General features: G+C 60.3%; 1 protein-coding gene across 1 annotated transcript; it reads left to right on the top strand.

Annotated features, from left to right (window-relative positions):
- The first annotated feature begins 548 nt into the window (after positions 1-548).
- On the top strand, positions 549-13,266 carry KIAA1755 (KIAA1755 ortholog). The gene is made up of 15 exons (XM_032127156.1): positions 549-669; positions 3,460-3,658; positions 4,148-5,083; positions 5,327-5,447; positions 5,556-5,720; positions 6,262-6,385; positions 6,702-6,819; positions 7,037-7,123; positions 7,208-7,324; positions 7,647-7,745; positions 7,916-8,064; positions 8,975-9,113; positions 9,370-9,492; positions 10,079-10,270; positions 10,350-13,266. Exons 2-15 carry the CDS (start codon positions 3,461-3,463, stop codon positions 11,316-11,318), a joined length of 3,537 nt encoding a protein of 1,178 aa, XP_031983047.1. The 5' UTR covers positions 549-669; position 3,460; the 3' UTR covers positions 11,319-13,266.
- Positions 13,267-13,776: the final 510 nt, after the last annotated feature.

Raw genomic sequence — 13,776 nt, 5'->3', positions numbered from 1 at the left:
GAAAAGAGGGGCACCCCCCACAAAATGCATGTATGAGCACATCTGCACACATTACACACACACGCACATGCAGCTCTGCGTGTTCCCGCTGTATTCCAGGACCTTCCGCCTGGAGCTGCTCGGGGGCCAGGGGACGGGGGGCGCTGCAGGAGGACCCCCGGTACAGCCGCCTCCTGCCACCCCCTCGGGGTTTCTTTCTCCCTCCGCTCCGCTCCGATCCCATCCCATCCCGCCGGGAGCCGCCCCCCCGCCCTCGGGGACACACAGGGCGACTGCCCACGGAGGGCTCCCGCCGGCGGGCACAGGAAAGCGGCCCCCCGCCCCCCCCCGGCTCTCTCCGGGCCACCCCCGCCAGCCCCTTCCCCCGCCCCGCCCCGCTCCCGCTTTCTTCGCCTTTTCTTTCTTTTCCTTCTTTTTGTTTTTTCTTCTTTTTTTTTTTTTTTTCCCTCAGAAGAGGCGCGGCGGGCGGAGGGGGCCGGGGGCCCGGGGCTGCCCGCCCCCGCCCGCGGCTCCGGAGGCGCCGGCGCCGGGAAGAGCCGCCGGCGGAGCGGGGACCGGCCGGGAGCCCCGGGCCGGGGAGAGCCGGCGAGGAGGAGGAGGAGGAGGAGGAGGGACGGGACGGTCTGTGCTGCGGCCCCCCGGCCCCTCTGCCACTTCCTGGGAAACATGGTAATTCCTGGGGCATCCCTCTCCCTGCCGCTGCCCCTCCCCGTGGCTGCCGGTCCCGCGGGCACCGGGTGGGCACGGGGTGGGCAGCGGGAGCGACAGCAGAGGGAGGTCGGGAGCGAAGGTGGAAGGAGGTGCAAAGGCAGAGGTGGGTGTGCGTGTGAGGGCACAGCTGGGTGGGAAGGCAGAGGCAGATGGAAGGTGGAGGTGGGTGTGAAGGTGGAGATAGGTCAGCGTGGAGGTGGAGGTGGGTGTGAAGGTGGAGGTAGGTCAGCGTGGAGGTGGAGGTGGGTGTGAAGGTGAAGGTCAGTGCAAGGTTGGAGATCAGGTGTGGAGGAGGACGTGGCCGTGGCCGCTTGGGCAGGTGTGTGCGGGGCTGCATCCTGCGATGCTTAAACTTCCCTGCAGAGTTTGTCAGGGGGATGGGTGCAGCGAGCGGGAGCTGCTGTGTGGGCCGTGCCGGCACAGGGGGATGCTCGGCAGACCGATGGGATCATTCGTCACCGCAGCCAGCACGTGCCGTTGCCCCGGGCTCTGTGCTGAGCGCGGCCTCCCGCTCCGGGCCGGGCTGAGCGCTTGCATCGTGTCCTGCCAAAGCTGGTGACAGCAAGAGCTGCCGGAGAGGCAGAGGAATTGGTATTCAGGACTTGTCCCAGGCTCAAAACTCGCTCCTTCCTGAGCAGGGGGGGAGAAAGGAGCTGAAGCTGAGTCACCCTGTGGCTTTGGGCATGGGTTAAACAACTTCACCGCACCAAAACCCCAAACCCCAGCCCGTCTTGTTGGTGTAAACCACTTTAAAAATATGGGTATTTGGGGAGAAATATCAATCTCTATTTAACAGCACTTTGGCTTATTAAAATGGAAATAGCTTTGCAAATGTAAATCTCCTTATGCTCCCTAATGCCTTTGTTCCGGCTTCGCTCCCTCGCAGCGGGTGGAGGGACTGGGATAACTGGCTGCTTTTGGATTCCTACGGGCTCCTGGCCGGCCCGGATGTGGCTTCGCCTACAAACTCAGAGCCACTGCACCATGGTTACCCCAAAAGCCTCCCTCAGTGATGAAGTGCTTTGTGACACTCCATGAAAACATTTTTAGTCAGTCATTCCAGGCCAGAATATTCCCCAGCACAACCCAGGCTGTGTCTGGTGCCTCCATCGGTCCCTGGTTCTCTCCTGATACTGGCACACACAGTCCCTGCTGCTGGATGAAGTCCTGGGTGATAGGCAGAGAGGAAACAGCCTCAAGTGGTGCCAGGGGAGGGTTAGACTGGATACTAGAGAAACATTTCTTCACTGAAATGGTTGTCAAGTCCTGGCACAGGCTGCCCAGGCAATGGTGGAGTCTCCATCCCTGGAAGGATTTAAAAGACTGTTGAAGGCAGGTCAGGCAGTTCCGGCTCATCTCGTGTGGCAGTGTTCGGAGCTGGATGGATCCTCCCGTGCTGTTGGGGCTCCTCACCTCAGTGTTGGGATGGGGAGATAGAGCTTGGCAGTGCTGGGCATGGAGGTGGTAGCTGCACCAGGGCCCCACTGGAGCAACATGGAGTGGGGTGCTGGGCTTTGCCCTTCAGCAGGGATTTTCCACAGTAAGGTCTCCAGTCCATTCTACTTGTCTACTTGTGTAGTACATTCTACTGCGCACAGTAAGACAAAGCTTGAGGAGAAAGGATTAAGGACAGAAAGCCTGGACAGGAAACACATTGGCAGATCAGGGCCCTGAGAAGGGACTGGCTTGCCTCCTCCTCTGCCTAGCTCTGTGGCTTCTCCTGTCAGGTGCAAGGGCAGGAGATTCCTGTGCTGAGACATGGAAAAAAAGTCCTGAAGAATTAACCAGAGCATGACTGCAAAGTGCTTTAGCTAAAGCGCATTAAAACTAATTAAGCTGCATTAACCGTGGCCCCTTTGTCTCTGTATGGGCTCCTGGACCAGGGATTAGCTGCCTGAAACTAATGCTCACCTTGAGCTAATCCCACCAGACTTCCTGGGTGCTCTTATGGGAGCAGGTGCCTGGAGGATGCTCCTCGTCCCCACTCACCAATGGGTTCCCCTTGACAGCTGTGCCAGAGTCATCCCTGCGCTGCCTGGGGCGCAGCCTGGGCATCACGGGAGCCGTGGGATGGCTTCCCTCCGTGTACCAGCCATGCCACACAGCCTACAGCTCCTGCAGCACTGAGGGAGTCAACTGGGAACTGCTGGTTCACACGTGGCACAGACCCAGTGTCCTCGCCCCGCTCTGGGGCAGTGCGGGGGGATGCAACGCGGACGAACGCTTCCCAGAAAATGCAGGAATAATTTTGAGTTTGGCGAATTCAGCAATGAGTCTGGACCAAAACACCCTATCCATCTTCAGATGTTTGTCCTTCCTCCCATCTGCTGCATTCCTGCAGCGAGCCGCGGAGCCCGGCACAGCCCCACGATCTGTCTGGTCTGACTCCGCTTAACCCCTCGGCTGCTGCGGCTCCTCCGCCTCCACATGGCTGGCGGCCGAGCAAGGCGGCTGCTGCCTCGGGGCTTATCCCAGGCTCCTTAACCACAGCCCGGCGCTGGGAACCGGACCCGCCGTGCCGCACGCCCCGCCTGCGTCGTGCTTGCTCTGCTCCACTCCCGGTTCCCTCCGTTTCCAGCGCAGGAGGGTTTGGAGCCCCTGAGCTCAGCAGCATTGCCAGTGTGGGTGTCCCAGGGCCCTGACAGTGGCACAGTGCAGCGTGGGATGGTGGGCAGAGGCACCGGGTCAGGGGGAACGGTGTCCCCGCTGCGGGGCCGCTCTCCCACCATCGACACTTTCCTCCCGCAGGATGCCAGGTCGCTGGATGCGGCGGTGCAAAGCGCTCTCCAGGCTCTCTACCCCCCCCTTCGAAGCCACTGCTCCCACCGTCCTGGGCCAGGTGTTTCGGCTGCTGGAGACCAGCTACCAGGGGGATGGGCTCTGCTGCCTGCTCCAGTTCCTCATTCCGGCCAAGCGGCTCTTCGAGCGCCTGCGGCAGGCGGCCTGCGTAAGCCCCTGTGCCCCACCATGGTGCCCCCATAAGCCACTTCTGGACACGGGGGGTTTTGCCCTAAGGAGTCCTGCCTGCATGGGCACACTGACCTGTGGGGTCCCTCCCTGCACGTCCACTCCTTGTCCCATCCACTCCCTGCAGAGGGGACCATAGCACACCCAGCTCCCTGGGACTGGTCCAGCACATGTGGTCCCTGCAAGAAGGGCAGGGGGACTCTGGAGTCCTCTTGTCTTGATCCTGGAGAGGCTTAAGCAGGGGTTTTCCCTCTGTAAGCACATGGGTAGACTCCGCACCATGGCTCAGGGTGGCCTTGCAGAGCTCTGCTGCAGGGGCTTGGCTCAGGGACATGCATTGGGTCACCAGGCTCTTTCATCCTCATCACGGGAAGCACAGAGCTGGGCAGCAAGAGCGCGGGGTGGGGGTGGCTGGGAGGCACAGAGCTGGCAGGGCTCTCTCATGCGCTGTGTTCTTCCTCCCTCCCAGGCTCCCTACTTTAACCGCATCTTTCTCCATGAAGGCTGGCCCTTGTGTCTGCACGAGAAGGTGGTTGTGCACCTCGCGCCACTCAACCCCCTCCTGCTGCGCCCTGGGGACTTCTACCTGCAAGCAGAGCCCTGCGAGGAGCACACGGCGCGTGTCACCGTCAAGCACCTCTCCCTGGACCTGCGCTCAGTGGAGGAGACACCAGTCCCCGAGGCCACCCACGCACTGCTCTTCACCAACGCGTGGCTGGAGGAGGTGAACAGCAGCTGGGCCGGAGCTCCCCTGCACACCTGCCTGGTGGCCACCGAGAACGGTGTCACCCCACTGCCGTGGAGCCGGATTGCTACGCCCGAGTTCACTGACAAGCCCAGGGCTGGAGCTGACAGTGTGCCTGCAGATGCCTGGCATGAACCTACTCCTGAGACTGTACCTGAGCTGGCAGCACCTGGCACACCTGTGCCCCATGGCACAGCCAATGTCCCCACACCCTACAGCAACATTGTGGGCACCATCCCAGGCTGCAAGGCCACCTCTCGGACGTTGAGCCAGGGACGATACCCGGGACTGATCAAGGTGGAGCAGGCAGGGCTGCGGAAGAAGCTGGCCCCACTGGCTGTGCCCAGCCTCAGTGAAATCATCAGCCAGAACCTGGAGGGGGAGTATGTAGACCTGCTGGAGCAATCCCAGGAGGACATGGACCTCCTGACCAGATCCCTGTTGCCCCCCTGCCTTCCAGGGAGAATAAGGGCTGGGGCTGAGGTGAAGCTCCCATGGAATGGGGGAACAGAAGCAGATGCCTGGCCCTGTGGGGGAGCACTGAGCTCAGAGGAGAGTCCCTGCAGCCCGTGCCTGGGGAGGAAGCTGACCCAGGAGCCAGGGCCACATGGCCCAAAGTGCCGCCAACGTGACTCCTACATGGCTGCACTGCAGAACCCGGTGAGCTTCGGCTCTGGGCTAATGGCAGCCATCCTGGAGGAGCCAGACAGCCCCGGCCCTGAGCTGCCCCCTGCCACCCCCCGTGAGACCCCCACACAGCACAGGAAGGGGGCTGGCAGCCCCAAGCTTCTCACCCGCCAGTCCCGCCGAGCAGCTCCTGGGGTGCCGGGGCAAGGGGGGTTGGTGCAGCGGGGCAGCCCCCAGCTCCCCCCAGGTTCCAGCCACAAGTTCTCCTTCCTGAAGGGCACACGGCTAGGGGCAGCCCCCGGGGATGAAAGAGTCACCGGCCAGCACGAGGGAGCCTGGAAGAAGATGTCGGCCATCTACTCTCCCAGGATGGGCAGAGCCAGGGCAGCAGGGAAAGGTGCTGTTCTGTGGGGCTGCGGCGCCTGACCAGGCACTGCTGGGGCTTCGCTATTCCTTTGCTTCGCTGTGTGTCGCCAGCTTCTCTCTCCTCTATCCCCGTGCACAGGTATGAATGCAGCCACTGCTGCTCCCACGGAGGAACGGTGCCCGGAAAGTGCCAGCTGCAAGAATGGTCCCTCTGTGCCCAGCACTGGCACTGCTGGGCAGGAGCCTCCAGCCTGGCAGGACCTGCACGCTGGGCTGCTGCGCTCAGGCATCATCTGCCTGCCAGGTACTGCTGGCATCGCGAGCCCGGGGCATGGGCGGGAGAGGTCTCTGGATGGAAACACAGGCTGCTGGAGAGGGTGTTCTAGAGGAAGTTTTCAGGGCTTTGCTGGAGGCCAGAAATACTCCAAGCGGAAAATTTCCTTTCAGCTGGGCAAAAACGTTAAAAACATAAATGCAGGCAGCCTGTGCAGAGCAGCTGCCCCAGTCCCAGCCACCCCAAGCCCTCCCACACCATTCCTCTCCAGTGAAGCTGTTCAGCTTTAGCTGCCAAATACTAAACATTTGGCTCCTTCTTTTTCCCAAGAACCAAAAAGCAGTAACAAAACCCATCTTTTTCTCAGGAAAACCATCCCCAGCAGCTCTGGAATTCCAGGCATTCATCTCGAGAGCACCCCCGGGCTGGCTCTCCCCCTCTGGAAGGGCCAGAGGGGCTGCACCTTGGCGGGCCCTGAGCTGAGGCAGAACCGATGGGTACCCCAGCCCATTGTGGGGTGCTCAGGTGTGGCAGGTTGCTGCCACAGGGATCACTCACCTTTTCCCCACAGGGAGCTCGGACAAGCTGGGCAGGGCCCTGCTCCTGGTGACCACCAGTGGCAGTGCCTGGCGGGCTGCGTGGTGCTCAGCTGCGGAGCTGGCGAGGCTCATCCTCTACCTCTGCTCCCTCCCCAGGTAAGGGCCAGCAGGACCAACCAGGGACCCCCTGCTGCTTCCTGGCTCAGGGCTCCCAGGCAGCTCCCAGGCTAAGTCAGGATGGGTGTCCAGCATCCCACACACGCTGGTTTGGGCACATCCCCGAGGACCCTGGACCATGCCCCTGCCAGAGGCACATGCTCTGAGCCCTTGGCAGAGGCATCCCACAGGGATGAGGCACCACCTGTGGCTGTGGGTTCCTGCCTGCCTGGGGGTGCAGAATGTGGGAGGGGGCTTTGAGAGGGTCCTGCCCTAGGGAAGGACCCCCCAATCCTGCTGTGTTTTGCCTCACCAGGCAAGAAGTGAAGAATGGCGAGAGGCGAGAGGCAAAGGACGTTGGGCTGACGGTTGTGGTGGATGCCAGGAAGCAGCCGCCGGCTCCCGTCCTGTTCTCGGCCCTCCGCTCCGTCCAGGTATGCCAGGCTCTGTGTGCCTGTGCCACAGACATGCCAGGGGTGTTCCTGTCTGGGAGGGAGTGCTGCCACCCTTTGAGGGTCCCTCGGAGCCTTGCAGGGTGAAGGTGTGCTGGCGCTCCAGCTTCAGCCAGCCCAGGAAACCCCGGCACTGCCATGGGTGACCTGAGGGCTGTGTGTGGGGTTTGCCCAGGTGATTCTCCCCTGCCTCCCACAGAGTGTTTCTCCAGGCTGCATCCACAGCATGCTGCTCCTGGCCGAGAAGGAGCTGGTCTCTCACCGTGAGAGGCTGTCCGGGGTGCAGGTGAGCCTGTCCCTGTCCCCTGGGTTGGGGCAGTAGGGGATTATTCCCTGCTCCAGGCAGCCTTACAAGCCCTGTGCCCTGCAGGTGGAGACCCTGACATCGCTGAAGGCTCTGGGCCGCCACGTCGACAGCTCCCAGCTGCCCCCAGAGCTGGACGGTGCCTTCCCCTACTGCCACGGCGAGTGGGTTCAATTCTTCCAGGTGTCTGTTACCACGCCAAGAACCATTGCCTCGCCTCCCCTGTGTCCCTCTGTCCCCACTGCATCTTACATGTCCCACACACATCCCTGGAAAAGTGACAAGAAGGCCTGGGAGAAGGGAATGAAAAGGAGAGCACAGGAGGGTCAAGCTCCTTCCTACCTGCTCCTGCCTGCAGCTGCCCATCCACCACCACGCTCCCTTCCTCATCAGCTTTAACCCAGTGCCTCACAGTATTCCCTGCTCTGTCCTGGCACTGCTCCTCCTCCTCCTTCTCCTCATGGGCAGGCTGCCCCTGCTGACCCACCGTGTGTGTCCCCCACAGAAGCTGCATCCCTTCACAGCCGGCCTCAGGCGGGCATCGGAGCTGCTGCAGTGCTGCATCCAGGAGCTGCGGAACACCGATGCACTGGCAGGGACACAGGTAATGAGTGGCAGCACCACAGGTTGGAGACATTCCCAAAGTGCCCATCTGCAGTGAAGCCACAGCAACATTTCACTCCAGTTGCCCAAAACTTGGCATAACCACTCCCAGACTGGCTGCTTCTGAGGTGAGGCCCCAGGTAAGACAACCAACCCTCCCTCCTGCCACAGGATGCAGCCACGGGCATCAGGAGGCACCAGGAGCTGATGCAGAAGGTGCTGAGTGACCCTCAGCTGGTGCGGGTGCAGCGTGAGGGCGGGTTCGTGCTGGCCAGGCTGCGCAGGGAGGCCGCCCGCCTCTGCGCCTCCGACCACGTCAGGTAGGACGGGGCAGTTCCACTGGTCAAGGGGTGCCAGTGCCAGGGACGCCCCCCTGCTTCTGCTGGCTGACAGAGCCACCTCCCCATGGACAGCCCAGTCCCCATGAGCCCAAGCTCATGCTGCCATGCTCTCTCCTGCTCTGGAAGCATGGAGCACGTCTGGGACAGCCTATTGCAGGAGTCCCCTCAGCCTTAGTGGTGCCAGATCCCTGGGAGGGTCTCCTGCCCCAGGCCAGGCCAGATCTGTCACTGCTCTGCAGTGCCGGCAGCAATGCCTTGGGCTGGGCTCGGGAAAAGCCACTAGATGGGGCCAAGTCCCGGCCGTGCCGCACTCGGCCAGCTGTGCTGTGTTCATCCAGCCATGCCGTGCTCGTCCGGTGATGTCGCGTTTGTCTGGCCACGCCACACTCATCCAGTGGTGCCATAATCCGGCCATGCTGTACTCCTCTGGCCATGCTGTAGTCAGCCAGTGATGTTACCCTCACCTGGACGTGCCATACGCATCCAGTGATGCCGTAATCCGGAGTTACTCAGCCAGCCGTGGCACACTCACCCAGCCGTGCTGTAATCGGGCCATTCCGTACTCACCCGGTGATGTCGCTCTTGGCCGGTAATGCTGCACCCCTCTGGTGATGCCACACTGGTCCAGCCATGCCACGCTGCTCCGTAGTCCATGCATGCAGGCAGCACTGATTCACTGCTCCCTCCTCCTCCCTTCTCTCGGTGGAGTGAGGCTTTCCCATCCCGTGGTTCCTGCCATCCCTTTGTTCCATGGGATGGGGAGAAGTCCAAGTGCCTGCAGGGTCGGAGTCAGGACCCAACCAAGAGACCTGCTCCCCTCCACCTTGTGGATCAGTGAGCTCACCTGGCAGCAGCTGGCACTGATGGTCCCTCTCCTCCCAACTCCCAGGGCTGGTATGGAGTTGGCTGAGGGGCTGTACAGTCAGCTGGAGGAAGAACTTCACGACTTTGTGTCCCAGTCCAACAGCTGCCTGGAGCACCTGGAGTTCCTCCGCAAGGTCCAGGAGCTTGAGACCGAGTTTGGCAAGGTGAGCTGGGTGTCCCTGGGGTGCTGCAAGTTGAAGTTGCCCTCTGTGGTGTTCCATGGTTAAATGTTTTGGTCACGTTTCATATGTTTTTGATGATGACGGAAGCCTGGAGAATGACAGGATTACCTGAGCTTTGATTTTCATGATGGGCGACTGTGTGTGACTGAGCCTGGGCTGGGATGCCCGGCCGGGGCAGGAAGGGGAGGTGCTGCTGCCATGGCCAGTCCTGCCTGATCCCTGTTCCGCTCTCTCACAGCTGGGGTCGTGGCTGGATGGGGAGGCAGCGGCACGGCTGCAGGAGATGGGCACCGAGGAGTGGAGTCCCGACAGCTGCCAGGGCTCCACTGAGCACTTCAAGGAGTTCCTCGCCCAGGCCACAGTACGTTTGGAGGGACTTTTCTGTAACAGAGATCCCTTGGCTTTGGAAAGAGGCTTCTGGGCAGAACTGGGTGTCCCCGAGATGTTGAGTCACACTGCAGTTGTCAAGCTGCTGTTGTCAAGCTCAGCATTGTGGGGACTCCGGGCAGTCCTGTTCCAGTAAGGGGGTGGCTGTGCTGTTCCTTGATGTGTGCTGGGCTGGGACTGCTGTCCCCAACCCCTGCTGCACTCCATCGATGCAGCTCCTTTTTTTTCCTGCAAAGCCTGGGCAGGAATAACATTGTGATGAGGATCTTCCTGTTCCCCTGGATGTGTAGGCCCTTTAGTCACGCACACTGCAGGGAGGGTGAGGCACAGTGACCCCACTTGGGACAGGAGGTGCATTTGGTGCATTTTGAACAAAGCCAGGGCAGAGCAGAGATTTGGAAAATCCCATCCCTTTGTTTCTTCTCACTTGCCCGGAAGTGTTTCCCATCCATCTGTGATGGCGATGCCAAGTGCCGCCTGCAGCGCGTCACCCTGCGCACATATCCCAGCTCCGCACCATTCCCAAGCGTGGAGCCTGTTCCTTCCTGTCGTCCCTGCAGGCTCGATACCAACATGGCCTGACCCTGTGCCAGGAGGCGGCTGAGGTCCGAGACACGGCATTCCCCGAGGCAGATGCCTTCCAAGTGGCTGCAGCCCTTTTCCAGACAAAGCTGATGAGCTTCTCCAAGCAGCTGGAGCGGCGGCAGGCAGAACGGGAGCTGCTGCAGGAGCTCGCCCGGTTCTCCAACAAGGTGAGTGAAGGGGATCTTCCCCTGCAGGACGTGGTGCTGCTGGTGGCCATGAAACCAGCCGCTCTCACCTCTTTTGTAGGTGGCGGGGCTGAAGCTGGACTGCCGGCAGTGCTCAGCCCGGGCGCAGCGCGGGGAGGGCCAGGCACTGCGGTGCCTGCAGAGATCCTTCCAAAAGCTCTCGGTGGAGTTCGCCCTGGAGAAGCTGCAGGAGATGAAGGCTCAGGTGCGCAGGATGCAGAGCAGCCAAGGGTTGGCAGCCTGGACAGAGGCACGGCACAGGTACCAGGAGACCCGGCAGATCCTGGAGGAGATGCTGGCAGAGCTGCAGGAAGCCTGGGGAGCACAAGTTGATGGGCAGGGAGACTCCTCCAGCCCCCCCCGCCCAGGGTCTGCAGCCCCTCACACGGAAGACCCAACGTGCAGAGCAGCCCCCAGCCCTGAGCCAGCGGTGTTGGGGGGCAAAGTGTTGGCAGAGCAGCCAGAGACCAGCACTGAGGGGCCAGGACAGTCCCAGCCCAGCATCTCTCCTGGCTCCACACTGGGTGTGGAGCAGGGTTCCCTGCAGCCCCACTGCCAGCTGAAGCCTCAGGGTGCCTGCACCTCTCACCACCACATCTCTGCTGACACCCCCCATCCCAAACCCAAGAGCAAAGCCAGCCTGGGAGCAGCAGGACACCTCACCCAGGAGTGCAGCCAGCCGCCTCGGAGGCGTCCCTTCACCCTGCCTCCCTGGACACGCTTTCCAGGTGCTGACCCACTGTGTCATACGGCTGTGCCCCATGGGGCTGCCTCAGATCCCAGCACACCTGGTGCACCAGCAGGGCCACAGCCAGAAGCTGCCCAGTACTTCCAGGTTTCCAGCCAGAGCAGTTTCTCCTCTGAAGACTCAGACTTACAGAACTCCACAGAAGAAGCCCCAGCATCAAGCCTGGCTTTGCCTAGGGATCTTCAGAGTCCCAGACCACCCTGCCCCTCCGAAAAGGCCCACCAGATCATTTACCTGGAGAACCACCACACTGAAAGTTCAGCTAAAGGAAATGCCAAGTAACCAGTTCCTCCAGTTGGGACTGTTTCTGTCCAGCTGTTTAAGCCTGAATCACCGACCGGATGAGACTTCGTATGATCAGAGGTGGGATGCTGGAACGTCTTACCCCACCCTCAGGCCCAGAATCTTTGGTTCCCTGTCCTTAGTGCTCTCCCTGCTGTGGATCAGCAGTAATTCCATCACCAGCTCACAGGATTCATTCACAATCTACCAGCTGTGTAGCAATTCTCCCATAAAGTGCCTTTATCCCTACCAGTGCCTTGTCTCAGGCAGTAGGGAGGGTTCCCACATCAGAAGCTGTGCCTGAAGCATCCCAGGGGAATGCAGACCTGTGAGATGTTCCTGCCACTGACTGTGCTCCCTGCTCCACTGGATGGTTTTACCGTCCCCTGTGCTGCTGCTGCAGCCCTGGCTGAGCCCCAGCAATGGGCCCTGGGTTTGTGTGTGCTCATTAACATGGGACTAACTCCATTAACATTAATAAACCTGAAGAGAAACACCTGGATGGTCCTCGTGGAGGAGAATGAGAAGTTGTGTCCCACTGAGAGCCAGGTGCTGGGGTTCTCACCCAGGCTCCAGCTGCTCCCACCACCCCAGCACAGTGCCCGCAGGCAGCTGGTGCCGCCAAGAAGGCCCCCTGTGCCCCCCACATGGGCTGTGCCCACAGCCTGGCTCTCCCGCTTGCTGCCAGCACCTCGGTCCTACTCAAAGGACCCTTTTGTAAGGGTTAAGCGCCTCAGTCTCCTGTTCTCCCTCCCGGTACATGAGCAGAACCGTGTCATCCTGCCCAGCCTCCCCACTCTGTTTTGGAAACGCGCTGTCCTGAAGCCTTTGGGACCCGTTTGGCCTGGGTGCGACCTTGCCGATCCCAGTCCAAAGCAGCTTGAGGTCCCCAGAGACCCTGTCCCCGCAGGCGCGTCCCCGCACCACCCGTTTGGGCATCCGGGAGCGGGCGACGGCAGGCGGGACCCCGGCTGTCGGGGCCGGGCACTGGCCGGCCGCCCCCCTGGGCAGCCACAGCATGAGCTAATCAAGAGACATCAGAGGAGAAGCAATCTCTGCCCGGGAGGCCGTTCCAGAAAAACACACTCCTCCTCCCAGCCCAGCACGGTCGTGGCTAGTACCCTGCGGGATGCAAAGGGCACTCGCCCATCCCAGTCTGACTGAGCGTCACTCATACCCCCCTCAGCCTTGTTTTTGCCAGATCCCGAAGCCAAGCCCCGCTGAGCTCCTCTCGGGAGGTTACGGCCCCAGCTGCCCCCCGTGGGCGCCACGCTCCTCCTGTCTGGGTCATTACCGAAGAAGCATTAACGCGACCGACCCCAGCCCTGCCCTGTCACAGGACCTCCCGCCTGTCACCACCCCTAATCTTACCCAATTGTCTGCTCTTTACTTCTCCCTACAATTTTTTTAGACTCCATCTTTCCCAGCTCAACACCGATTTCCCTACTGACAATTCTGTGCCTGCTCCACTGAAATCCTGGTCACTGAGTCCATCCCATTCCTTTTGCTTTAAAAGTCATTGTCCTAGAGACCCTGGACAGGTCTGCACAGCCTGTCCTGTGTGAGCCTAGAGTTCATCCCATTCTCCAATAATGCCACGTCTTAAACGGCACCAAGGCCACCGAGGTGACTTTATGATATGTCCCTGCTCCCCATCCCCATGCCCTCCAGCTGAGGGTGCCCACTCCCATGTGGCCAGTGCCAGTGCAAGCTGGATGGGGCCCAGCTCACTGCAAGAACCAAAAAATCTTTTTTCCCTCCAGCACCATTCCAAGCCAAGCCTGACAGTTCCCTTGCTCAATTTTCCCCTCTGTTGAGAGGTCATCTGCTGTATCCCCCCCATTACAGTTTTTAGGTTGGAGAAATAGCACTTTCCAGTTGGAAACAGAGTCATTTTTCAAACCAGATGGAATTACGATTCTTCTGAATAAAGCAAACAATGACTTTCCTGTTGTTTTCTTTTTCCATAAGTAAAATAAAAAAGGATATTTTGCAAATCCTGAGTTTAACTGATAACAGAAAGGGGAATTTCCGGCCCGTGGCTGGAGGGTGAATGGTTTCCCTGGAAGAGTCCTGTGCACTGAAGAGCCATCAGCCCCCACAGCTGGGTGGGCACACCTGGATCCCTCTTTCCCTCCTACCAAAAAGTGTTTTGCAATGTTCTGCAAAAATTTTCTTATCTCTGCTGATCCTTCAGCACATGATTCATGACTCCCAAGTTTGACCAATTAAGCCATAACCTTTCCAGAAAGGCAAGTACAGGAGTTAATCAATGTCTCCTTTCCCTCATGAAATGGCAAAATCGTATGTCAGGGGCTGACAGGGATCCAGCAGTGTGGGCTGGTGGGTGTCCAGCAGTGTGGGCTGCTCGGGGTCTGGTAGTGCCAGGGTGCAGAGCACTGGAGTCAGCCCAGCCCCAGAGGGAAGCTCCCACAAGACCCCAGGAAATACTTTTTTC

This window comes from Corvus moneduloides, chromosome 17 (assembly GCF_009650955.1).
Source record: "Corvus moneduloides isolate bCorMon1 chromosome 17, bCorMon1.pri, whole genome shotgun sequence".
Lineage (NCBI taxonomy): Eukaryota > Metazoa > Chordata > Aves > Passeriformes > Corvidae > Corvus > Corvus moneduloides.
Note: the sequence above shows the minus strand (reverse complement) of the source record. Positions and strands in the feature narration are given on the sequence as shown.

Excerpts from the sequence above, each read along its gene's own strand:
- KIAA1755 (XM_032127156.1), top strand. The coding sequence starts at position 3,461 with ATGCCAGGTCGCTGGATGCGGCGGTGCAAAGCGCTCTCCAGGCTCTCT. Across the intron at positions 5,448-5,555 it reads AGCCAGGGCAGCAGGGAAAG|GTATGAATGCAGCCACTGCT; the intron begins GTGCTGTTCTGT and ends CCCCGTGCACAG. Across the intron at positions 7,124-7,207 it reads AGAGGCTGTCCGGGGTGCAG|GTGGAGACCCTGACATCGCT; the intron begins GTGAGCCTGTCC and ends TGTGCCCTGCAG.